We start from the raw sequence: 26,253 nt of genomic DNA on the forward strand, positions 1-26,253 counted from the left end.
TTAAATACTAGGAGGCCAACAGGGCCCAGAAGGCCTAAATTGCTTTAAGGCCAAGAAGTACAAAACCCAGCCCTACTTATTAAGCACATATTAACACATAATAAATAACACACATTACCAAAAGATAAGACAGATAAAAATACCTGATAAAAATATTACAAATGTAACATTAAAAGTACAACAATATTTGTATAATACTCGTTTAATGAGATACCTTAAAATGCATGTTTTTCAAATTTAAAAAATAAATTGTTAAATGACTTAGTTCTAAAACGTGCTGCATAGAATTTGGTTGAGTGAAAACCAAGGCTTTTTGAGATTTACACCAACTTTATCAAATTTTATATTACTTTGTTGACTATCTTTTAGAAAAAAATAAATATTTTAAGTAAACATATTTAAGAAAAAAAACATCTGATCTACCAGTGTAATATAAGTTAAATTAACAATAACTAAATAGCAAAATTTTTATTAGAAAATTCTTTTTTACAGCAATAACGTTTTTCTTGCTAGCGAAGTGTTGTAATTAGCTAAAATGTGAATTGGCTTTGTTAAAAGCAAGAATGTTGTTCTTGCCAGCCAAGTGGTATACTTTCATAATGAAGCGCATTATAAAACATGTTTGTAGCTAATGTAGTTATAAAATGCGTAATTTTTGATTAGATAATACATTTTAATAAACAATTCTCATAGCTAGTGCAGTTGTTGCAATAACATCAATAAGTACTGCCCTAAAAAGTAACCGGAGCGACCCCGTGTGGGTTCCTTATTCATTTTTCTAAGTGCCAAAAAGGCATCATGCAGTAAATCTAAAAGTAAAAAGTAACGTATAAAGTTCAAAAGTTTAAATTTTATATATTCACACATAAGCGCTCACAAAATATAAACCCATCCCAGCTAGCACATAACGTTATTTTAACGTTGCGAAATGGTTGGTATATGGTTGAAAAATAATGATCTAAACTTCAACGTTATTTCAACGTTATCTTTTAACTAAAAATAAACGTTGAAAACAAACGTTGAACTAACGTTGAACATAAACTTTTTTATGCTAAGAAAATATGCATAACTTTACAAAAGTTTATAAGAACTTCCATTATATACAAGTTTTTAAAAGTCTATTTACATTGTGGAAAATACTTTACATTGCAAACTTTATATAAAAATGGTTGATTAGAGTTGAATATTTTATTCATTTGATGTTTTTATATATTTGTAAAATTTACAATCAAAGTTTTATTATATTTATGAAACTACAGGGTGGACCAGTATATTTTGGTTTGTATAGTCAAAAGACAATGTTGTTTTTGTGAATGATTATCCATCAAGTTGAATAAAGAATGTTTTTGTCGATTAAACGAATCGAATTGTGAAATTTGCAGAAAGAAATTAAAATATAACACAACAGTTGATTGATATAAGTTTAAACTAAAATGTGATAAAACTTAAGGTATTAAACCTATTATATATAAATGATTATAACATATCTATATCAAATCTATTGTAAAGTATTTGTTGTATTCTTTTTGTTAGAAATTGGCATAATAACATCAGGTAAAGTAAGAACATATATAATCTGGATTGGTGGAGTTAACATAAGTCCAAGTAGGTTGATATTTTCGTTTTACCGTTATTTCTTTGTTATTTTTTTTTTATATTTTGCTGCATTAAAATAAAATAAAAATGGCTTACACAATAGAACAGAACGAAAATTTAAAACTTTAGTTAAAAAAGTCAAATATAGACTAGTTAATGTAGGCTTTCATAATATAGGAGCTAAATTATACAATAAAGTCACTTTTAAATATATCCACTTTTTTCATGTGCATATAATGCTCAGCCATAGAGAGAAGCCAGTCAATAAAGACTTCTAAAGAAAAAAAAGGTTTTTTTTATATTTATTGTTAATGTCAAGCTGTTCAACTGTAATAGATTTTAAATTAAAATAAATAAATAAAACACATTCTAGTTACAAAATGCATATGTCTTTATATAAACATTATGAAAGTAACAAAGAGTGTAAATTATGACTTTTATAACTAAATTTTATTACTCTGCTATCATACATAATTGTCTTGGATATGTCAATATTGAACCATTCATAAAAATTTTCTGCTTATAATTTTTTTTACACATAATAAGGTCTAAATCAACAAGTTACGTAGATGTCAAATTGTTAAATTAATTTCTTATTTTATAAATAGTTAGTATTTACAAAAAAGTTAGTATTTATAAAAACAAAAAAAGTTATTTAAAGTTGTTAACAGCAAGCTCAAATTAGAGCTCAGATATCTAGTAAATAGACTTCAAAACACCAAAAGGTTATTAAAAAAAGCAAGAAGGTTAGGGAAAAAACTGTTCATAAACTTTCTATTTTCTTTTTTTATTATTTCTATATACACGTTGAGTGTCAAATCATATTTATATAGACTAGTCTTAATCAGTTTGTCTACTAACTCTAACCTCTCAGTTGTATTCATGACTGGTTTTACAGATCTTAATTAAGTTTTTATTCATTACATTTTTTTTTGCCATGATTTCATTATTTTTTGTAAATTCGTGATTTGAGTATTTCATTAATATAATTTATTTGTGACTTGATTATATTTTTACTGTCTATTTTTAATTTTTTTTTTTGTTGTTGATAAAATTAGATTTAATTTCACAGGTTAAGGGCAAACAAATTGAAAATAAAGTTTAATTTATTAGCCCGTAAAATCCATTCTCTTTTGTTTGTTTTCTTATAGCCTATATATGTATATATATATATATATATATATATATATATATATATATATATATATATATATATATATATATATATATATTAGGGATATGACTTTTTTGCAACCTACTAGGCCTGTATCGTAATTCAATGAACTTTTATGTAAAAAGAACGAATAGATGTTTCATTTTGAGATATTTTGAAAAAAGGTCACCCCAAAACCAAAAAATCGAATTTTCAATAGGTACACTTTTGTACAGTAAATGAATATTAAAGGCTGAAGATGTTGTAAGAGTCATACTCCTGTTGTTATTTTATTTATTTATGCAACATGTACTGTGATATAACAAAAAACATTATGTGATATATAATTATACAAGTATTACAAAATTAACAGTATCAAAGCGTCTAGTACAACAATATACATAACTGTCTGTGTCTATAGGCCTACTGTGTTTAGTACATGGGTCACATGATGCTCACGTCTCATAAAGAGTCTAGCGCTTATTACTTAGAATGAATCGAAGTTGCAGTTTGTCTTTCTTTCTGCAGGAAGCATACAGGTCTTGCATCACCTTGATTGCACGTTCAGCTATCTGATTACTTCGTGGTATGTCGATGACGGATGGCTCTTTCTTCCAGTGATTTTTTAATGACTGCAATGCCTTTTTGTAAGGCTTCAATACATCAGATAAATTCTTGAAGTCATTGTCATTGTACTTTTGACTACTAAACCAATGTTCTGCCCACTCATATGAAATGAACCTGCAAATCTTCTCCAAATTCTTTCTCGCTTCAGGCATAAGAATGAACGCCAGAATGGCGAGAATGGCTCTTGAGTTCCATCTGGCATTGCTCATATTAGGAATGTTCTGAAAGTGAATCAGAGGGAAGTTTCTTTGTTCTTCATAGAACCTAAACACTCTTGTTAAATGGTACAAAAACTTCATATCGTCTCTCCACCCTGATTTATCAAGAATTTCTACAGTTCCATTCACAAACTTATCCTTCAGTTCATCATACTTATTCAACAGTTCAGACACAAATGGGTATTCAATGTTTGGAGATTTGGTATCACCCCCAAGTTCTTCGTCCATCACCAGACGGAGAATCCTGTCTAGTACGTGATGCTGACAACCGATAAATTGTGGTATTGTGACACCCTTTAATTTAAACATACGTTGCAACTTCACAACAACTCCATTTCTCTTCCCAGTATTGACGTTTGTTGTATCAGTAATGATCATCTTAATTGAATTCCACAAATTGTATTCATCAATAAGTTTGGCAATTTTTTCAGCAACAGTTTCAGCTTTGCCATCTTTTAAACGCAGTGCATCAAGTTTCACGTCAGTTCTTTCATTCTGAAGTACAACTACCTGATATTCCTTATCATCTATTCGTTTGCCGTCAAAGTGTAAGGACCACTGTTCCATTTTAAGTTGTTGTATCATTTCTTTTTTTAATTTACCTGCCTCTTTGAATATGGACTTGTAAATTGCTGATTGACTTGGAGTTGGAATATCAATACCTTGTTGTGATAATACATTGCATATTTTAGCAGCTTTCTTTGTGGAAACTCCACTTGATGTAACCATACTTACAGCAAATTTACTTTTGTAGTGCTTTCTAGTTTTTTTCTGAGTGTCCTCATCATCGTCTTTATCACCGTCGTCGTCTTCATCATCTTCACTCTTACTTTTGCAGTTTTCAGATTCAGTACCACTGTCTGTGGTAGACAGGACTTGTGATGTGGAAGGTATTGCTGTTCCAGACTGGACTTTCCTTCTCTTGGAAGGGTGAATGGTTTCTTTACTTGCCACTTGTCCTGTTGAGCACCCCACCTGTCCTTTACTTTCTTTTTGTAGGTGGTATAGACGTTTATCTTCCGAGGATAACCACTGGCCATTCACTTTCGTGATGTCAAATAATGCATTGAGAACATCATATTTTCCACGCTTGACACATTCATCATAGACCTTCAGCACCTTCATAAGCTTTGCTCTTATCACTTGATCAGACACACGTGGAAAATTCAGTTTATTGTCCCACAATTTTGTAATTTCCTTAGAAATTTGGTCTATTCGTTCTTTTCTTCCTTTAACATATGCTCCGAGAAACTGGTATCTTCCTACGATCTGCAATTGAAGTGGTATTCTGGATTTTTCATCGAGTGAATGTTCTTCTACAGCCACGCTTCCTCTTCTTTTGTGTGACTCTTGAAATCTCACCAAATTTTTAGTCCAAGTCTTCTTGTTCTTTGTTACTGTGGTATGACTTTTCTTGTGAGACATCATATAATATTGTTACGACTTTACGGATAGCTGAGCGTAAATATCCGTTTAATAAAGTCGTTTAATTAATAAAATACTTTAACTGTATAGTAATCCAATTATAGTTCGATAATCCAGTCAATGTTGATAACAGTTCGATAATCCAGTCCGTATCCTAACGATAATGCTACAACTACTTATACTTCGTACACTTACAGCGTCTTTAGTTCGCTACAGTAGTTCCTTATTAGCTCAGTTACACGCAGAGTACTTAATAGAACTATTCACATTATCAACACTGAGCTCTGACAGCAGCTCGCTTATATAATTATTTAGAGCTTCCAGAATGTTCTACTAAGTTCTATAATCTTCTACAGTCTGTTACAGTCGTCTATATCACCGTGGTAACACAATGACGTCATCACATAACAATTCCAAGTATTTGCCGGCACACGGCCGTTTCGTTGCCATGGTAACGTGTAGCGTTATATTTATAAATTCATAACAAAATAATGAAATAAATAGAATTAAGCTGAGAATTAAGCTTAAGATTAAAACATCGGTCAAAAATGAATGTATAAAAATGGTAAATCAAATTTTTATTTTGGGGGTGACCTTTTTTTGTTGCAGAAAGCTATTTGGGCCTTTTTTCATGATTTTAGGTAAAAGTTCATCGATTTATGATACAGGAAACATTTTATTTGAAAAAAAATTAAAAAGTCATATCCCTAATATATATATATATATATATATATATATATATATATATATATATATATATATATATATATATATATATATATATATATATATATGTATATATATATTTGTATAAACACTTGTCTAACTTTTACCTTCAGCATTAATTTTCTCCATCAGTAGGTTCATCAAGAAGATGAACCTACTGATGAAGAAACATTATGTTGAAAGATAAAAGTTAGATAAGTGTTTTTATTAATTTAATATCGCTCTGTTCCTTAAGAACATTAAGCACTCATTTTGGTAAATACACTGACATTTGTGTATGTATGTATCTACATACATACACACATACATACATACATACATACATACATACATACATACATACATACATACATACATACATACATACATACATACATACATACATACATACATACATACATACATACATACATACATACATACATACATACATACATACATACATACATACATACATACATACATACATACATACATACATACATACATACATACATAAATACATACATACATACATACATACATACATACATACATACATACATACATACATACATACATACATACATACATACATACATACATACATACATACATACATACATACATACATATATACATACATAAATACATACATACATACATACATACATACATACATACATACATACATACATACATACATACATACATACATACATACATACATACATACATACATACATACATACATACATACATACATACATACATACATACATACATACATACATACATACATACATACATACATACATACATACATACATACATACATACATACATACATACATACATACATACATACATACATACATACATACATAAATACATCTCTCTATATATAAAAGGTAATGTGTGTATAGTTAACGCTAGCTATGTGCGTAAGCACCTCTGAACCAATCAATACCAAAATTGGCACAGACACTAAGTAAGCCTGAGCGGTAGTTTTGACCAGCTTTCTCTCCCTCCTAACCCTAACCCGGAGAAACTCGCGCGAAGCGTCGGGTAATCCAGGCACATATATATATATATATATATATATATATATATATATATATATATATATATATATATATATATATATATATATATATATATATATATATATATATATATATATATATATATATATATATATATAGATTAGGTTAGTAAGAGCCTATAGGTAACATGAGCATACTTAAAGATTTCTTAGATGTAAAGTCAAAATTTGAGTCGACATTATCGGGTGATAATAAGAAACAGTAAAATTAGCGTTAACTTATATGCAGCAATTAGCGGCTATCATCTAATAAAAATGCTTTTAAATTTTTTTGTGTTATTAAAATAATATCATCACGCATAATTAATTTTGTTGTGCAATGATAATGAAATTAATTTTTTCAGAAAGAAAAATATGTGAGCCAAAAGACAAATCCATTATGACTTAAAATTAATTTTTGACTTATTTTAAAGATGCCATTTTTGTGTAATATGAGCATGCTCAAATTACTCAGTGTTTTTCATTGAATCTACCTAGTTTAAAGTTCTAAAATAGCAATGGTTTTAATTGCTTTTCGAATAAAAACAAAGCATAGTAAAAAATTTTATTATTTCAACCATACTAAATATTTTTTGAAATATAAATTTAAAAGCTTTGAATTTTTGTTGTTGACAGATTTGAGTTAATAAATTGAAAAGGTAATAGTATTGTCTAAGGGTCTGCGTCTCGAAACTTTTCTTATTACGATACGATACGATAAGATATCGGAATGTGCGTATCGTAAGTTTATTTATATTACGATAATATCGTCACCAAAAAATTTGCACAATAAAGTTTCGAAATTTATCGATTCATTACGATATTTATCGTTCAATTACCATAAATATCGAAACTTACATCGTAACTCAAACGATAACGATACATATCGGTTCTTTACAATATTACTTTTTCCGACTAAAAAAATAGTTTTTTTAAAAACCTAAATAACTTTAATAAAATTACTGACAAATGCACTATATAATGTAAAAAAAGAAATAAATAAAACTTTATTTGTAATTTTGATTTTTTAATTTATTTAAGACTTAAGCTGCAGCAAAAAACAACTAAAAGCAAAAAATAACAATGTTTTACTTGATAAGTTGTTGGCTTGACACGTTTAACATGTTAAGGTTTGTGCTTGTGACTTAATATAAGAAAAATATCAGAATTTAATCTCAAAGACAAGGTTTATGAAATCACTAAATCACTATATGGCAAACATTATAAACTCTAAGCAGTGTAATAGACCAATGACAATGTCATTGGTCTATTTCACTGCTTAGAGTTTATAAAATTTGCCACATAGTGATTTATATGACAATTTTTATAAACTTTAAAATTTGCCACAGTATATAAAATTTATATACTGTGGCAATGTCTGACTTTGCAGGTGGAACCGGACCAGAATAGGAAGTCATAAGTGCAGGAGCTTCTTCCATTCCAACGTTATAGAAAGGATCATCTTCTGAAACATGACCTTGGATTTCAGTATGTAACCGTTTATTAAATAATCTTGTTGCAGCATTCCAATCCTGATAAGCATTGGATTGAGTAATCAGTGCATCATAGGCTTCATTAAATTCACCCAGTTTTTTCAGGGCTCTTCCCTTGTACAAGGGGTTAAGCAAGTTGGCAAATGAGTAAAAAAGGTTTTGACAACCACTGTCTGGAAAACGAACATCCAAGTTTTCCACCAATTTTTGGTAAAACATAGGTGCTGTTGGTGATAACACACCAGCCTTGATGAAATCCAGATATTTGTGTCTCAGTGTGTAAATATTTGAGATAACAAGGTCAATGCTTACTTCTTTGTCAGCAGAGAGACATTCTGAAATCTCAGCAACTCTCCTCAAAATAGGTAAAATTTCATCATAAAGATTGAAATCATTTTCTGAAGGAATGACTGAAGCTAGTTTGGTGTCATCTTTTCCAGGAATTTCTCTAATGGAGCTAAGGATACGACGCATTTTTACAATGCTTTCCAACATCATAAAAATTGAATTCCAGCGTGTTTTCACGGGAGTGATGATTTTCACAAATTTCAACTTATCCTTGTCAACAACATCACTGTTATCAAGCAACGGCTAAAAATAGAATTATAAGAAACATAAAATAAAAGGTCATTAGTGCTATTTGCTATTATTAAAAACTGAACTATGTTATATGTTAAGCTATTATTAAAAACTGAACTATGTTATATGTTATGCTATTATTAAAAACTGAACTATGTTATATGTTATGCTATTATTAAAAACTGAACTATGTTATATGTTATGCTATTATTAAAAACTGAACTATGTTATATGTTATGCTATTATTAAAAACTGAACTATGTTACATGTTATGCTATTATTAAAAACTGAACTATGTTATATGTTATACTATTATTAAAAGCTGAACTATGTTATATGTTTTTACTTTTTAAATGCTAACATTTTATCAGTTATTAATGATTTCGTCACACAAAGTGTACTGAGAAGTTAAAATTGCACTTATATTGTATTAAACTATAAACTAAATTGCTATAAAAGCTAAAAAGGATGTTAAACTAAAAACTAGTTACCTCTTTTTTAATTCTTTGCTCAGACAAAGATGACTGGTGGCATCTTGAACTTAATTCAGTTGCTCTTTGGATTGCTTCGCGAAGATCCAAACTGTCAAAACCTTTTGTTTCTTTGACATTTGTTTCAACTGCCAAATTCAAAAGATGATCAGCACACAAAAGAGATGCATCTATAAATTTGCACTTGCTAATCGCCGCCTTCACATTAGCGGCTGAACCATGGACACACACGACGGACGGAACTCCAGTATTTCCTGCCAACTCTGAGACATTCCTGAAAAGCAAGGTAAAATTAGTTGTTTGCTTTTCGATATTTTTAAATACAAACTAATACTTTTGTTGTTATTTTAGATAAAAGTAAAAGTATTAATTTGTGCCATTAATTTTAAACCAAATGGCGGGTTTTGCTTTTTTGTAACAAAAAGTTATCTAAGTAATTCAAACAGTTAAGTTAATTTACAAGTATTTAAACCTAATAAAAACAAAATACTAAAACATACTTATTCAGACGAAGAGTAATGGCTTCAGCTGTATGTTGTCCGGAAAACGGAAAAACACCAATTACAAACATCTTTAACCGGAAGTCTTCACTCACATAGTGCTATGTACTTGCTCGGTATGCATCATTGTTTCTGCTTTACCAGAGGTCAGTTGAGAATGCAAATAAGCTGTCTTTGGCAGTTCTCCTTTAGAATGTCATCCACACAGATTTTCACATTTTTGTACAACAACGGCAACCTAAAATTAAAATAAAAAATTAGTTAGTTTTGGTATTTCTCGCAGCATATCAATTTGGTTACCTACTAAGAAACCAAAAAAAATTAGTGCGGATTGGCCTTAAAAATTAGCTTTTTAAAAAATTTAGTTCTCTTGGAACTCCCATTGAATTGATTCCCCACCCCAAAATAAAATTTATTTAAAACATTTACAACTTTGCATACTTGAACCAGGAGTATGTTGTTGCAGCCTTCGCATTCATTTTTGGGTTCCAGTAGTAAGCAAAATCTTTAAAAGCTTTGTTTTCAACCAAAGAGACTGGCAAATTTAAACGGGCAAAAAACTTGAAAATTTTAATGTCTCCTCAAAGCTGTTCACGGTCTTGTGGCTTGTATTTGACCCAATGCTTTAGATTTTGGATCTTTCCTGCTGATGGTCCAGAAAGTCTTCCTTGTTTGACTTTGCAGTCCAACACTAATGGCGTCTTATAATCTCGGACCTGTTCATAAGCCTCATCTTCATTGTAGGCCTAAAAATTAATATGAAACCTGTTAAAATACCTAATATTGAAACATTCGTCAGCATTTATTGAAAGTTATTGATATTTATCGTTAAATCTTGATATTGTAATAGTAATAATAACTAACACTTATGAAAATAAAAGTTAATATTTAAAGTAAAAAAGGAAAAAACGTTTCTAAACTTCATTGCACCTGTTCTAACTCATCAAAAGGATCATGGCGCTTTTTCTCCAGTGCTGCAAACTGAACAGAATGCTTCCTTGTCAAATGTGATCTTATGCCAGATGTGTTTCTGTCCGTTAACTGGCGAATTGCAAAACAATACTTGCATTTTGCAGTAACAAGTCGCTCTTCATCAGGTGTAGTACTGATATGTGGCGTTTAAAAAGCGGTTTATTTTTAACGTTGATGAAGCATAAATTTTGAATCGTCTTTAAAGTGGCTTATTGCGTAAGTTGATTCCGCGTTGAATAAACGTATACAAAAACAAACATTGATTCAACGTTAAAAACACGTTGTTTTTGTGACTGAAACGCTTTTTCTACGCTGCGACCGGTTTTCAACGTTGATTCAACGCTGACATGTTTGCTGGGAACTGATATTATAGTATTACTTTTTTTTAACGCAGGTAACTAAATTATATAAATTGAAAAGCAATTATTGAAAGCAAGTAAAACCAAAATGATAATTTATAGCTTTTTAGAACAAAAACTATTTGTATTTACTCAAAAGTTTGAGTAAACACCGGTTTACTCAAACTTTTGTTATCTTTAACTGTAAGAGTTCAAGTTATTTGTGTTTAACTGTATATAAATATATATATATATATATATATATATATATATATATATATATATATATATATATATATAAATATATATATGTTTATTTATAAATATCTTTATATATAAACATATATATATTTATACCCTCCAGAGGACCAACGAAAACGGTTTGACAAAACGAATGTTTGACTTAAGCGATGTATAACTGCCTCTAAGTTTAACTTAATGTTCACATACGTTTGTGGACAATGTGAAGTATAATAATACTTGTAAAATGTACAAATGCATTTTACTTTAAAGATATTTTTATTTAGATGCAATAACCAAATTCTGAAATAAAATGACACAATTCACAAAGATATAATTTAGACTATTTGAAGATTGCACCTTATTGATTGGATTATGAAAACGTGCATTAAATCAAAATGAGTCTAATGACAGAAGGCGATAAAAATACATATGAGTTTGATATCGATGATGAAAATAGCAATGTCAGGATTTTATCAAGATTGTTTTGAAAATAATATTGAATTTATATCTTTATTTTGTATTTATATGAGAATAAATCGCAATATTTATATTCATAGATCTCATAACTGAAAATAATGAAAGAAACTGACCATGTAAAGATGTCATTTGGTCCACTAGTAAATTGACTCGACGAGGTATTTAATTTGTTAGGAGTGCAAAGACAAGCATACCATGGGAAAAGTTTTGTTGGTAACCATGTTAACAAAATGTTAAAGGTAAACTAATCATATAGTTCTTAAATATAAAGTAGTAAATTCGTTTATTCCAAATAAAAAAAAAGTATATTTAAACAGGCATGGTCAGTATGTATTTTTTTATATGTATATGTATATCTAATATATATATGAAAAAAGTGTAAATTGAAAGTGTAATTTAACATATACAACTTATTTTATTTAAAAAACATTATTAGATGAAAAGTATCCTAAAAACTATGCAACGCAATACCCAATCTTTTAGTTGAAATTGACACAAAGAAACGATTGAACTTTAGAACAAGCAAATCAACAAAGAAAACATTTTCTTGGAAAAAAATCTTGGTATGACATGTATTATTATTAATATTATTATACACATTATTATTATTTTACATTCACAGAAAATCGAATTGAAGATCTTATAAAATACTTTCGTGATAATTGGCCAAATGATTCAATTACACCTAAGCTTCATATGCTGGAATATCATGCATGTTTCATTAGGAAATGGGGAGTAAGACTTGGTACTTATGGAGAACAGTGTGCAGAGAGTATTTACGCTGAATTCAACAGCATGAAGAGTACCCACTGGCACATGAAGGAAACACGTAAACTCAAAAGTATAATGGATGAGCACTTCATAAATAACCACCCAACTGTAAAACAATATCAACAAAAAGCTCTGCCAAAGAAGAGAAAAATTGCAGATACTTAAAAGAATTTTATGAAACATTGGAAAATGGTTTTCATATATTTCAAATGGGTTTTTAGAATATAAATGCAGTGTTATAGCGTAAGTATTACTTATGTCAGTATTTTAAACCTTCAACTAAAAAGAAAACTTATCAATTTTTAAAAGCATTAAATTGTAACAAAAAAAAGTAACCCAGTTATAATTTTAGTTTTAAATGATTCACACACTACTATATTTTCACAAAAAACTATAGGTAATGACTAAAAAATTTGCAACTCTAAAATACAGACCATAATGTACGCACAGGTTAAACTTTCCCAGAAAAACAACTAAGTTTTACTTTAGTTCCACATCTTTTCTCCTCTTAACGCTATTTAAATGATAGCTTTGGTAAAACTTACCATACCTAAAATTTTGTTTTGACATAAATTCTTTGAGATAATTTAGCATTACTTACAAATAATTAAAGTTTGAAGCGTATACAACTTTAGTAATAAATCGCTTTTTAACCGCGATCGTTTCTGTTTACAAACGTTTGAACAAAATATGACACAAGCGCGTATTAAAAGTCCATTACTAAACCACCTTGATTTACATCAAGTTTTTTTTTTTTTTAAAAATTCAAGATTATTTTTTGTGTTACAAAGAAGCATGAAATATTTAATGATTTAACTCTCCTTTTATTTAATAGTTAAATTAATTCATGTATTGTTTTTTCATTTTAGTTACATATATTTTCCTTTCATTTATGTACATAGTTTATAATGTAGCATTGACCAAATTATTGCTGAAACAGCGAGAAAATTGCGTGCTTATGCATTTTTAAATGAGCTTTAGCGTTAAAATAACTAACTTTAACGTTAAAATAACTAACTTTTAAATTTAAAAATACTAACTTTTAAATTTAAAAAGTCTAAATTAAAAAAATGAAAAAAATTTTTTCGACAAATTCGTTGCATTGTTTATAGCATTGGTCCCAAGTTAAATTATGTATCTAATAACGGGTGATGCGGAAGTTATCGGACAAATCCTAGTTTCATTATTTGAGCAGAATAATTAGTTTTTGTGGTTTTATGCGTAGGCATAAACGTTCTATAAAATAGAAACTTTATTATTTGAGACACAATTATTTTAAATGAGGCTAAATGCAGCTGAACGAGAATCTTTTAGAAAGCGACTTAAAATGTTTTTTGTAAATAAACCTAAAAAAATTGTAAATCATTTTGAAAAGGAAGGATTTGCTCGAAGTACAATATATGGTAACCTAAAAAGACTTGAAACTGTTCAATCGTTTTCTGATAGAAAGCACCCTGGTTGTCCGACATCCTGGACTAGAGAAAAGAAAGCCGAATTAACGAGACTTGTCAACAATCACAAAAGGTTCAGTTAGAGAAAAATAGGTATTAAATTCGGTGTAAATCAATCGACAATTGGTCGTCAGTTAAAAAAAATGAACATTAAATATAGAAAACGTTAAAAGACTCCAAAATACACTATAGAACAATAAATAAAGGCAAAGAAAAGAAGCAGTAAACAAGTTAACCAACTCTATAACACAAAATCGCTTCTAGTCATCGATGACAAAATATACATTTGTTTTGCTGGGGACAACATACCTGGAAATTCTGGATACTACAAAAACAACAAAAAGACATGCCCAGAAAGTGTTCGTTTTATAGGAAAAGAGAAATTTCCAAAAAAACTATTAATGTGGATAGCCATATCTGACCGTGGTATGTCCAAGCCATTGTTTCGCACTTCCAAGGTTGTAGCGATCAATTCATCAATCTATATTAATGAATGTTTAGAAAAACGACTTCTTCCATTTATTCACAAGCATCATGGAGACTTTAACTATTTATTTTGGCCAGATTTAGCAAGTTCTCGTTATTCTAAAGATTCACTTAATTGGATGGACCAATATGTCTATTACGTTGATAAAGAATCCAATCCCCCAAATGTGCCTCAAGCACGACCAATTGAAAATTTTGGGGGACATTTGGCACATAAGGTTTACGAGGGAGATTGGCAAGCTTCAACAGAGCAAGTTTTGATTGATCGCATTAAACTAAAACTACAAGAAATTGATTTAAACTTTTTACAATCGCATATGAAAGGCGTCAGAGCAAAATTGAGATCAATTGCAGATGGTGGTGTTTTTTCATATAAAAAATAACATATTTTCATTAAAAGATAAATGCTTTATTTAAAAAAAATATAATAGTAGTTTGTTTTTCTATTTATAAATAAGTTATTGACGTTTTTATTTTGTCCGATATCTTCCGCATCACCCGATAATGAAAAAATTCTGTAAATCTGACGCACCGCTTATGAGATGTCTTAGATTTACTAAAATTTGCTCAACTTCACTCTTGCCCTATTCATTGTTGATATAATAGAGATGGAGTGGTGAGACGAGGATTTTTGCGTACAGGGTAAAAATTTAATAAGATTTTTTTTACAATAAATTAAAAAAACGTTTTTATGTAAAATATTTTTTTTTTCTGCTTTTCTTGTTTCTTTGGTGCCCATTTAGGCCTTTATGCCCTACCCAGTAAGCACAGATCGTTTTTAAAACGTTTAAAGAACGGTAATAATCGTTTTAATAAGTTTTTTAAACGTTTTAAAAACGTCCTGTGCTTACTGGGTAGACAACTGCCCGTTTGCCATCTCTCCTTGCAACGCAACTGTAAAAATTTATAAAACAAAAGAGTTATATTAACAAAATGAACTAAAAATACTATTATTACTAGAAAAAACTTCCGTATTACATTTAATAAATTTAAACTAAATTAAAAAGTTCCAAATTTTTGTACAAAAACATCAACATTTGAAAACATTCAGTCATCATTCTGTTTCGCTCTGCATACAAATTATTTAATGCGTCAGAGAAAAGGCGCTCACTTGGTGCACTTGTAGCAGTTGTACACAAAATCATTGTTGAAATGTAATACAATATTGGAAACACATGTTGATTTTGATGCCAAAAGTGTAAAACATTTTGATCATGTACTGACAACTTTATATAACCTCTAATTTCTTTTTTTAAATCTAAACTTATTGTTTTGTCACTATCATTTCCTGAATTATCATCTTCATCGTCAAATGATAACTTAAGTTTTTTTGATTTAATTGTCACCTTTTTAACTGGAATTATTTCACAAACTTTTTTTGTCAGTTAAAAATCCGACAAAAATTCCTTCTCGCATTTTAAATATTTTTTTATATTTTTCAAAGAATTGAAAACTTTTATAGTTTGGATCCAAAAAAGTGGCACATTTTAAAAACGAATTGTTCTCTAAATCATGTGAGTCTTTGTAATTTTCTAAAGATTCTAATAAATGCAACTTTAAAATCATAATTAAAGGAGGGTTTTCACTTTTATTCTTATTTAGTTGCTTCTCAAGGTACTTTATACCTGGAATAATTAAAGAACATGTTGCATAAGTATCGCCTGAAAGTAAAACACTTACTTGATTAAAGCTTGCTAATGCTTTTACCGTTTTTTTAAGTTAACTATTTCATCTTCATCAAGCAAATTTTTTCTCATATCCTTGAATTGTTGTTTAAAACTAAAGACATCTTTTATGTAGGAGTGAAGTTTAAGCATTCTTTCTGCCATGAGAAATGTGGAGTACCAACGAGTTTTCACATATTGAATCAAATGAAGCGCGTGATTTCTTTCAACACCTTGTCTCATTTGACTTTTTTCTAATAAATCATTAAGTTGAGATGAATGGTTGAAAGATGTAACAGTTTTCCTGCACTTAGTTACTGTTTTTGCATTAAAAAAGAATTTAGATAAACTATCACTTTCACCTTCTTTAACTAAATCTATGACACTTTTTACTACTAATTGCAAAACATGCCCCATGTATGTTATTGGTTAAATGTTTAAATTAATTTTTAAAGAATTTAAACAGTTGCGTACTTTACTGGCGTTGTCGAATACTGCACTCATTATTTTATCGTCTACCTTGAATTTTTCTTAAACTTTTAGTATAGCGTCTTTTAAATTATCTGCTTCATGTCGCTCATTAAGGTATGCAAATCCCAAACAAAAACTAATGAAAGTAGTTTTGACAGAAATGAAATGTGCTGTTGCAGATATGTTATTATAGTTTTGACAGGACGTCCACCCATCAGTAGTAATAGATAAAACTTTAATTGAACATAATTTAGACTTCAAAAGATCAACTTATTCTCGATATAAATCTTTAAAAAGAAATCTTAGCTTTTTTCGGCAAGGCACTTTGCACTTTAGATTTAGGCAAAAAACAAATTCCTTAAAGGCATTACTTTCTACCAACATAAATGGAAGACAACAGGCAATAATGAATATCAAAAGACTTCTATCAATCTTATCGCTATTTTCTTTTGACAAACCACTCATGTTTTGTTTCTTTTTCGGCTTATAATTTCGTGATCATGTTCAAAATAGTAATCTAGTATACTTTTTGATGTTTTACTTGAGTACTTTTTAGATCTGTTATTACTGCATTCATTGCATACCCATTTTGAAGTTTCCTCCTTAATTGAGTAATATTCGTATGTCATTTTAGTAGTTTCCTCAATGGACTGTGTATAATTTAAATTTCTTTTTGACTGGATGAGAAACTTAAACTGGTTTCGCCACCGTTTTGATTTGGAGAAAACGTATTATTGCTTGACATAGTTTAATAATTTAATTTCCTAAAATAAATTTATAGATATTGTTTAAAACAGCTATTTATCTAATATAAAGCAGGAAACCATTACTTTGAGGTTTCAATAAGGATATTCCATAAAATTTGTTGCTGTGAGAAATTTAATGAAGTTATCACAATTTTAGAAATACCAAAAACCATATATAATTTTTGAAAAATAGGTAAATAAAATGTTTTGTCTGCACATGTATTGCGCAAAATGTTATTTTACTGAACAATCGGTTAACAATCGGTTTTTTAGCAGAATAAATTGGTTAAAACAGCTGATATTTTAATAAAAAATAACTTCATACAGACTCAAGGACGGATTAAAGCATTTTAGGTCTTAGGCAGAGACACTTCGAGGGCCTCATTTGATGACAACTGAGAGTCTTTTCTAAAGGACTTTTTTTTATTATTTTTTTATTAAAATGTCATGTCATGGCCCATAAATTTAGGCATATCACAACCAAATTTTTTTGCAAGTTGCAAGTTTTAGATTGATAAATCATTTTTTCTGTTTAAATTAAATCATAAAATTACTTATATTAAACAATATTAGTAACAAAAATATTTAACTAATATATGCTATTTAATTTATTATTTTTCTTTTTTAATTTAATAAAGTATATATTTGTATCTTTTATATATTTGTTTCAGATTAAAATTACGAGCATTTTTTTTAAGCAGGCCTAAGACAACTGCTAAGTTTACCTTATAAAAAATCCGCCACTATACCGAACACATAATTAGTTAATTTTTTTATTACAATTTTTAAAATAACAGTAAATAGTTTAAAAGATATTTAATTAAACAATATAAGTTTAATAAAAAACTTTAATTGTCTGAATTTTAGAATCTTATTGTCGTAAATAAATATATTAGCGCTTTAAGAATGTAGAGCTAATCTACATTCTTAAAGCGCTAATATATTTACGCCGGTGACGCGAAATAGATTAACTCCCCAAAAAGTTAACTCCCGGTTAAAACATTCTTACTCCCCGGTTAATCTATTTCGAAATAAATTAACCCCGGGAGTTAAATTATTTTAAAATTTTGCGAAATGGATTAACCGGGGGCTTAAGTATTTCTAACCCCCACTGAAATAAATTAACCCCCTATAATACGCACTTTAAATAATTTAACTTTTAATTTTATCTACATAATTGTGTAAGTATTCTATTTTAAAATTTATATAAAATATATTTAGTATTATATATATTTAAATATATAATATATAAATATTTAGTGAGCGTTGAATAAAATTACTTTATAACTGTTTGTTTTTAACAAGCCTTTATATTATATATAAAAAGGGATCAAAACAATAGTATTAGTAGAATAATAGTATTAGTAGAAGTTCGTGCAATACTATAACTATTGTTTTGATCTACTATCACTATTGTTTTGATACTAATACTTTAAAACCATTCTCTTTTGCTAATAATAATGTCTAAGGTTATAAAGTTTATATCTATACTCTCTCTCTCTCTCTCTCTCTCTCTCTCTCTCTCTCTCTCTCTCTCTCTCTCTCTCTTTTATATACTTATATATATAATAGAGTTTATATGTTATTTATATAGTATATATATATTATATATATATATATATATATATATATATATATATATATATATATATATATATATACATATATACTTATATATATAATGGAGTTTATATGTTATTTATATAGTATATATAGTATATATGTATATATATATATATATATATATATATATATATATATATATATATATATATATATTTTATATATATAATGGAGTTTATATGTTATTTATATAGTATATATATTATATAGTATATATGTATATATATATATATATATATATATATATATATATATATATATATATATATATATATATATTTTGTCAATAAAGACTCTTCAGAAAAAAAATTTCTGAAGATTCTTTATTGACAAAACATTGTGTAAAAAAATTAAAATTAATAAGTGATTTCTAATAATTTATTATTGCTTTGTTCTTTTAAGAACATTGAGCACCCTAATTTAAAAAATACATTTATAATTGTTGTTATAAATATATATATTTAAATATATATATATAAATATACACATATAAATTTATATATATACACACATACACTCACACATACACATATATATACACACACGTATATTAAATAAACATACATAAAAGGGCAAATATATTATACGTACACACATATACAATATGTATGTATATTATACATATACTTATTTGCACACATACATTTGCACAATGCATACATGCACATAAATGTACATTCAGGCTCATACACGCATACAAATATGTCCATATATGGAATAGATAGATAAGGAGGAGAAATTAGTGCAAAAACTAAAGTGTACAATATTATATATATATATATATATATATATATATATATATATATATATATATATATATATATATATATATATATATAAAGATACAATCAAGCAGTAAGCATTTGCATAGCGTACTTTTTATTTTATTCGTTACTAATATTCTATCAAGCAATATATATTATATTTTTATCTTAAAAAAGGTAATTTACTTAAATAGAAACAATAAGTTAGGTGATTAGTTTGTTTCAATTAATATAAATGTTTTTGATTGTTTTATTTTCAAATAAGTTCAATTTAAAATTTTTTATGTCATTTGAAGTTACTTATAGTCGAAGTACTTATTTTATAAAATTTTTCCAATTTATGTTTTTTTTGAATAAGAATAACGTTGATAATTTAAAGTGTTTTTTTAGATTGTATACTTTTCGCAAGGCTTGAAACCTAAAGACAAAGATTGAAAGGTTTTGAATTTCGAGGCAAAAACTTTTATACCATGACAAGAACTTTAAAAACATCAACCAAATAGATAGGTCATAAAAAGATATTTTAAATATTTTGGAAGTTTGTGAAAAACAACAACTCACATTTTGCTCATATTAGATTCAAATAGAATTAGATTTGTACGAGTCATGTATATGTTATGAAAAGTGCCTGAAAAAAGAAATAAACAACATGATTGAAAAATGTATACGTTGTAAATATATTTCATTTTTTAAATAAATACAATTAAAAAAATTACATTTTTAAACAAATTGCAATTATAAAAAGTTTAAAGTTAAATGGTAGTTGTTGTTATTTGAGATTTTCTTCCGCGTTTGTTTCTTGATTTTCTTGGGAAGGCAATTGGTATCTTAATTTCTAGGCAGGATGCCAAATGCTTTCGCATATCATCTTCCTTGTAATAAAAATCTTTTAATCCTAAAGCCCACGTAAAGGCAAATGCAGTAGCAAAAACTCCACAGTCATACGCGTTAGTTTGATGCTGAACAGGTACAACTTTTATAGCGAGGTTTCCACTTTTGTTTACAAATCTTGCATATAACTGTCGCATTTGGCGTCGGACATACTCTGATATAGATCCACCAAGACTGTCTGCAAAATAAACGTCTCCATCAAAACATGCTGTACACACCCAGTGATTTAAATCATGTAATATTTTAATTGAGTCATAACGCAAAGCTTTAAACCCTTCTATTCCTTGCAAAAGTAGTGTTGACTGGCATGGTTCCTCATTTGCCGAGTAAAGACAAACGATAGTATTAACAGCATCAATAATGCGGTCATTTAGCCATTCATTAGATTCCAAAATTTCCTTTTCTTCTTGTTTTAGATTTAGTTCCTGTGTCCACCATGCAACTGGTAGGGGTGGATCTTCTGAATCTAAAATTTCTTTTATCGTTTGATTCAAATGAACATCTTTCAATGCAACATTAGAAGTTGGTGAAGTAATTAATGTAGGTGGAAACCAAAGTTTTAAGTTGCTAGCATTAACAACTTGTTTCATAATTTTTTCTCCAAGTTGAAGTCTGTAAACGCCTTTTCCTAACTCGTCTATGATTTTAAAAGGACCTGTAAAACGCGCAGAAAGCTTGTCACCCATTCGTGTGTCTCGACGACGGTTGTATTTAAGTACCATTTGCCAGATTTTATAGGTTGAAGCTGAATGCTTTAAATCGTACTTTACCTTTTGTTGCGCTTGTGCTTTTTCAATATTTTCCTTTGCTTGTTCTCGTGTATTTTGTAAGGATTGTCCTAGATTAATTATGCGTTGAAGTATGCCTTCGCTTTCATCAACAGAAGCCTTGCATTCATCTTTTTCTAAATCTATTGGAAGACGAGCTTTTACTCCATACATTAGTTGGAAAGGCGAATACTTTACAGATGCTTGAATATTTATGCGGTAAGCAAAAACAACTGGATCAATAAACAAGTCCCAATCGTCACTTTCTTTGTTTATTAGCTTGAGCAAATGTCTTACCAAGGTTTGATTAAATCGCTCCGTCAGTCTGAAAATCCAATAACATAAAAATTAGTTATACAAAAAGCCATCTTAAAAATAGAAACATTTTTTCTTTCTGTAGAAATACCTAGAAGAACTAACGTAAGTTATATACTTGAAGAAACGTCGCTAACGGTTATGTTGAGTAAATTTGTTTAAAGTTAAAAATAATCAAATAATTAATTTATGAAACTCTATATATATATATATATATATATATATATATATATATATATATATATATATATATATATATATATATATATATATATATATATATATATATATATATATATATATATATATATATTTATATATATATGGATATATATGTACATACCCATTAGTCTGAGGATGGTATGCAGATGTCATGGCAACTGTTATTTTCATTTGTTCACAGAGATCGTCGACAAGCTGGTTGTTGAATTCTTTACTTTGGTCGTGTCAAATTACGTCAGATGCCCCAAATCTGAATACAAGTTTCATCAAAAATGCATGAACACTAATAGCATTTTTTTCTCGAATAGCTTTCACTTACACCCATTTTGTAAGATATTCAGTAGCTACACAAATATACTTTTTTCCTTTTTTTGTCTCTTTAAGAGGACCAACAAGGTCAATACCCCATCTATGGAAAATGTGCGTCACTTTAATAGGATGCAATGATGAAGAACCTGGTTTGTTAACAGGATTTACAATTTGACAAGGCGCACACGTACGTATAAAATCTTGGACGTTTGCTGCTATACAAGGCCACCAATACCGATCGGTTACTTTAGCTATTATTGCGATTTGACCGAAGTGACATCCGCCGATAATTCCATCGTGCAAAAACTTTATTATATTTTTTTGTTCATCTTTATCAACAATAACTCTTCCTAATTTGCTATGTGCACCCTTACTCTTGTGATAAAGAAAATCTTTTACAATCAAAAAAGAAATAGCCTTTTGCCGCAGTCGTCTTTTTTGTGCTTTATCGTAATCAGGTGGATACACTTTATTTGAAATATAATTTTTCAAATTCATATAAATTTCTTCGTCTAGTTTAATATATTTATCTTCAGTTTTGTGTTGGATAATGTTATCACCCAGATCTATGTTTTCAACATTTAATGTGCCTTCCATGATTGAGAGTGTTATACAACAAAGTAATTCTATCATATTTTTATACTTTTTTAACAATTTATTTTTATTTTAATTGGTCAATAATAAATATTATTTACGATAATCTTTTTAATAATTGCCAAATGTTGTTTGCAAATATTAGGTAAAAATATTTTTAATTAGAAAATTACTTAGTAATGGTTCTTTGTCGGATGGCAAGACTTCCGAAAACTTTACATCTTTATGTACTGGAATCCTTTATTGGTTAGCAATAACGATTATTTACGATAATTTTTGTAATAATTGCCAAATATTAGACAAAAATATTTTTAATGATAAAATTACGTCGTAATAGTTCTTTGTCGGATAGCAAGACTTGCAAAATTTACATCTTTATCTATCTGAATACATCGTCAGCTCAGAACCATAAGGTTGTATCTCCATTTTTTGTGTTTCCAAGAAAATCGAGTTTTAAATTTTGATTTGTAAACACACCCTGCCAGAAAGTTTGGCTAAATGTTCAAATATTTCCTAAATGGTCTGACTTTTTGACTAGATTTTTTGGTGGACACAGGCCCCATTGAATGATGATAATCTATTGAGAATAAACAGATAAAACTCAAAATATGAACACACAGCCTCTTGGTTCTCAGTTGACGAAATGTTGTTCATGCAATCAGTTGCAAACATTAATTTATTATATAGCAACATATGTTAAATTAACTTTTGAATGTCTTGGTCACATTCGAAAAAAGCATTTCAATACAATTTCAGAGCTTAATCCAAAATATTATTGAAATTTATTTATTAAAATGTGAATACTTTTAATTCTAATAAATATTAATAAGTAATGAACATTTAATTACTTATTTAATTAAACGACTTTATCAAATAAAACATAATTAAATATGTTTGTTATAACGAATTTTAACAAATAATGTTCCGGTTATTTTTGTTGACATTACACCAAGATTTTACGAGCTTTCTTAGCAGCAAAGGTGGAACTAACAATATCGTACCTATCTTTCTTCTCCAGATCTGTTTCGATTGAAAGGATGAGACGGTCTTTAAAACATGCCTGTCCTATTGTAGCTCTTTATTTGTCAGAGCTATCTTGGTAAAGGATCTCTCGTTTTCAGCCAAAGGTAATAGCAGGATAAGAAAAACACCAAGATACATGGAAATTTCCTTCAAATCCTTTTCTATAAATGCAATTTTTTATTAAGCATTTTTCCTGCTGATAATATTATTCTGAAATTTTTTTCGTCTTCTGATGATGACTTAATGTAAAACATACCTTAAAATCATTTTCCTTCGCACGGGCGTTTGAAATAGAGTATTTTTAATACAAAGAAGACAATATGCATAAGTATTTAGCGTGACGCTAACAAATATAGAATAATTGCTTTTCGTTTAAAATCAAAAGCAAGCGCGGAAGAAAATTGTTAAAGTAGGAGTGCACCGATGCTTACTTTTGGCCGATACCGATGCATTGGCCCTACATTTTAATAAGTATTCTGTTTTTTTTATTTACAATAAGATAATTTCAGGATTATTTAGGATTATTATATTACAATAATAGGATTATTTTCAAATATAATAACATTATAGACCTCTCGTTCTTAGCAAGAAAATCTTTAGGAGCTCCGCCTTCTTTTGTGTTTAGTGAAAAACTATTTAGTATTTATTGCTATAAATATCTTATACTTTATTTTTAAATTTGTTAAATTGGTTAAATTTTTTTTAAATTAACTCAATATTAAATTTCTTTTTTTGTAAAGTTATTCATAAGTTGTATAATTTTTAGTGTGTTCTTATAGTTTAGAACTCTAAATTATAATAACACACTAAAAAAGATGGAGTCGCTGATAGAAAAAGTTTAAAAAATATTTTGAAAAGTTTATTGATCGCAGATATGCCTATATAATAGCTTTGGCTTATAGATTGCATTCGCATTTGTCACAACTATATGTTTTCTTACAATATAGAAACAAATAATAAAAAAATGATGTTCTTAAAACAATCAGCATCAACCGATGGCAACCGATGCTGATGTATCTACTAAATGGTCAATGCCTTGCCAGGCCGATTTATCCCTAGATATTTGTTTAAAAAACTAAATTAGATTACAAGTAACAGTTTTCATATTATTAATTTGTGTTAAATTCCGTATCAAAATCTACTTTTTAAAATTTCCTGGTGATCCCCGGGGGTATTTTTATGGGGGTCTGCTACCCCCATAAAATACCCCCAGGGATCACCAGAAAATTTCAAAAAGTGGGTTAGGCAATATTTCTTGAACCCATCATATAGCATGAACATTATTATTAAATCTAATGTATATATATATATATATATATATATATATATATATATATATATATATATATATATATATATATATATATTATATATATATATATATATATATATATATATATATATATATATATATATATATATATATATATACATACATATATATATACATATATATATAATAATTAGAAAAAATCACCCATAAAAAACTTCACACGCATCAACCACACACACACACACAAACTTATTATAAAAATTGAGTTACATAATTTAAACATCTTTTTTATTATTTTGCTTTACCCTATATATGAATTTTCAATGAGTAAAAAAAAAAATATTGCAATCAATGGCAGATGAAGACCATAAAGTAAGGGGTGGAGGGGCGGGAAAAGAGATTTTATAATTTGGTGATCCAGACAATCTATTAGGGAGGGTCGATTTTCAATTTTAATAATTTGTAAGCAATCTAGCCCATATTTTAATATTTTTACTTCACAATGTTATTTAAGTTTAATGCCACTTTCAAACAGCATCCCTAATTTACTTGGGTAATGTTGTAGTGGTAAGTGCGCTTGCTTTACAAGAGAAAGGCTCGGAGTTCGACTCCCACCACGTCCCTGGAAGTATCGCTCTCAACTTAGTTTCTCCGCGCAGCGGCCTTGCTCGTAAAGGTTTGTATTTTGGAGTTAAAGAGTTCAGAGAGGGTTTTAACCCGATAACTACACAGAAATTAAAAAAAAAAAAAGAGTAGCCTCCTCGACTGTAGTGACCCCCTCGGGCCTTGGAGAGGTGAATAATTAAAAAAAAAAAAAAAAAAACTTTAGTTTTCAAATAACATGCTGTGTTAAATATAAAGATTTATACAAAACAAAACTCAAAACATATAAGGATCACCCATCACACCCTTCTTAATATGGATCTACCCTTGTAATTGTAATGGATACATTCTTAATCTCTGCTAAATTGTGGCCATATAA

The 26,253-nt window shown here is 28.4% G+C and overlaps 1 protein-coding gene across 1 annotated transcript; it reads right to left on the reverse strand.

Annotated features, from left to right (window-relative positions):
- Nucleotides 1-7,846: 7,846 nt before the first annotated feature.
- Nucleotides 7,847-11,026, reverse strand: LOC136079947 (uncharacterized). Its single transcript, XM_065796612.1, has 5 exons — nucleotides 10,802-11,026; nucleotides 10,313-10,617; nucleotides 9,872-10,109; nucleotides 9,372-9,645; nucleotides 7,847-8,892 (listed from the first exon to the last, which is right to left on the reverse strand). Exons 3-5 carry the CDS (start codon nucleotides 9,940-9,942, stop codon nucleotides 8,119-8,121), a joined length of 1,119 nt encoding a protein of 372 aa, XP_065652684.1. The 5' UTR covers nucleotides 9,943-10,109; nucleotides 10,313-10,617; nucleotides 10,802-11,026; the 3' UTR covers nucleotides 7,847-8,118.
- Between the last annotated feature and the right edge of the window lie 15,227 nt (nucleotides 11,027-26,253).

The sequence above is a fragment of the Hydra vulgaris genome, chromosome 05 (assembly GCF_038396675.1).
Source record: "Hydra vulgaris chromosome 05, alternate assembly HydraT2T_AEP".
NCBI lineage: Eukaryota > Metazoa > Cnidaria > Hydrozoa > Anthoathecata > Hydridae > Hydra > Hydra vulgaris.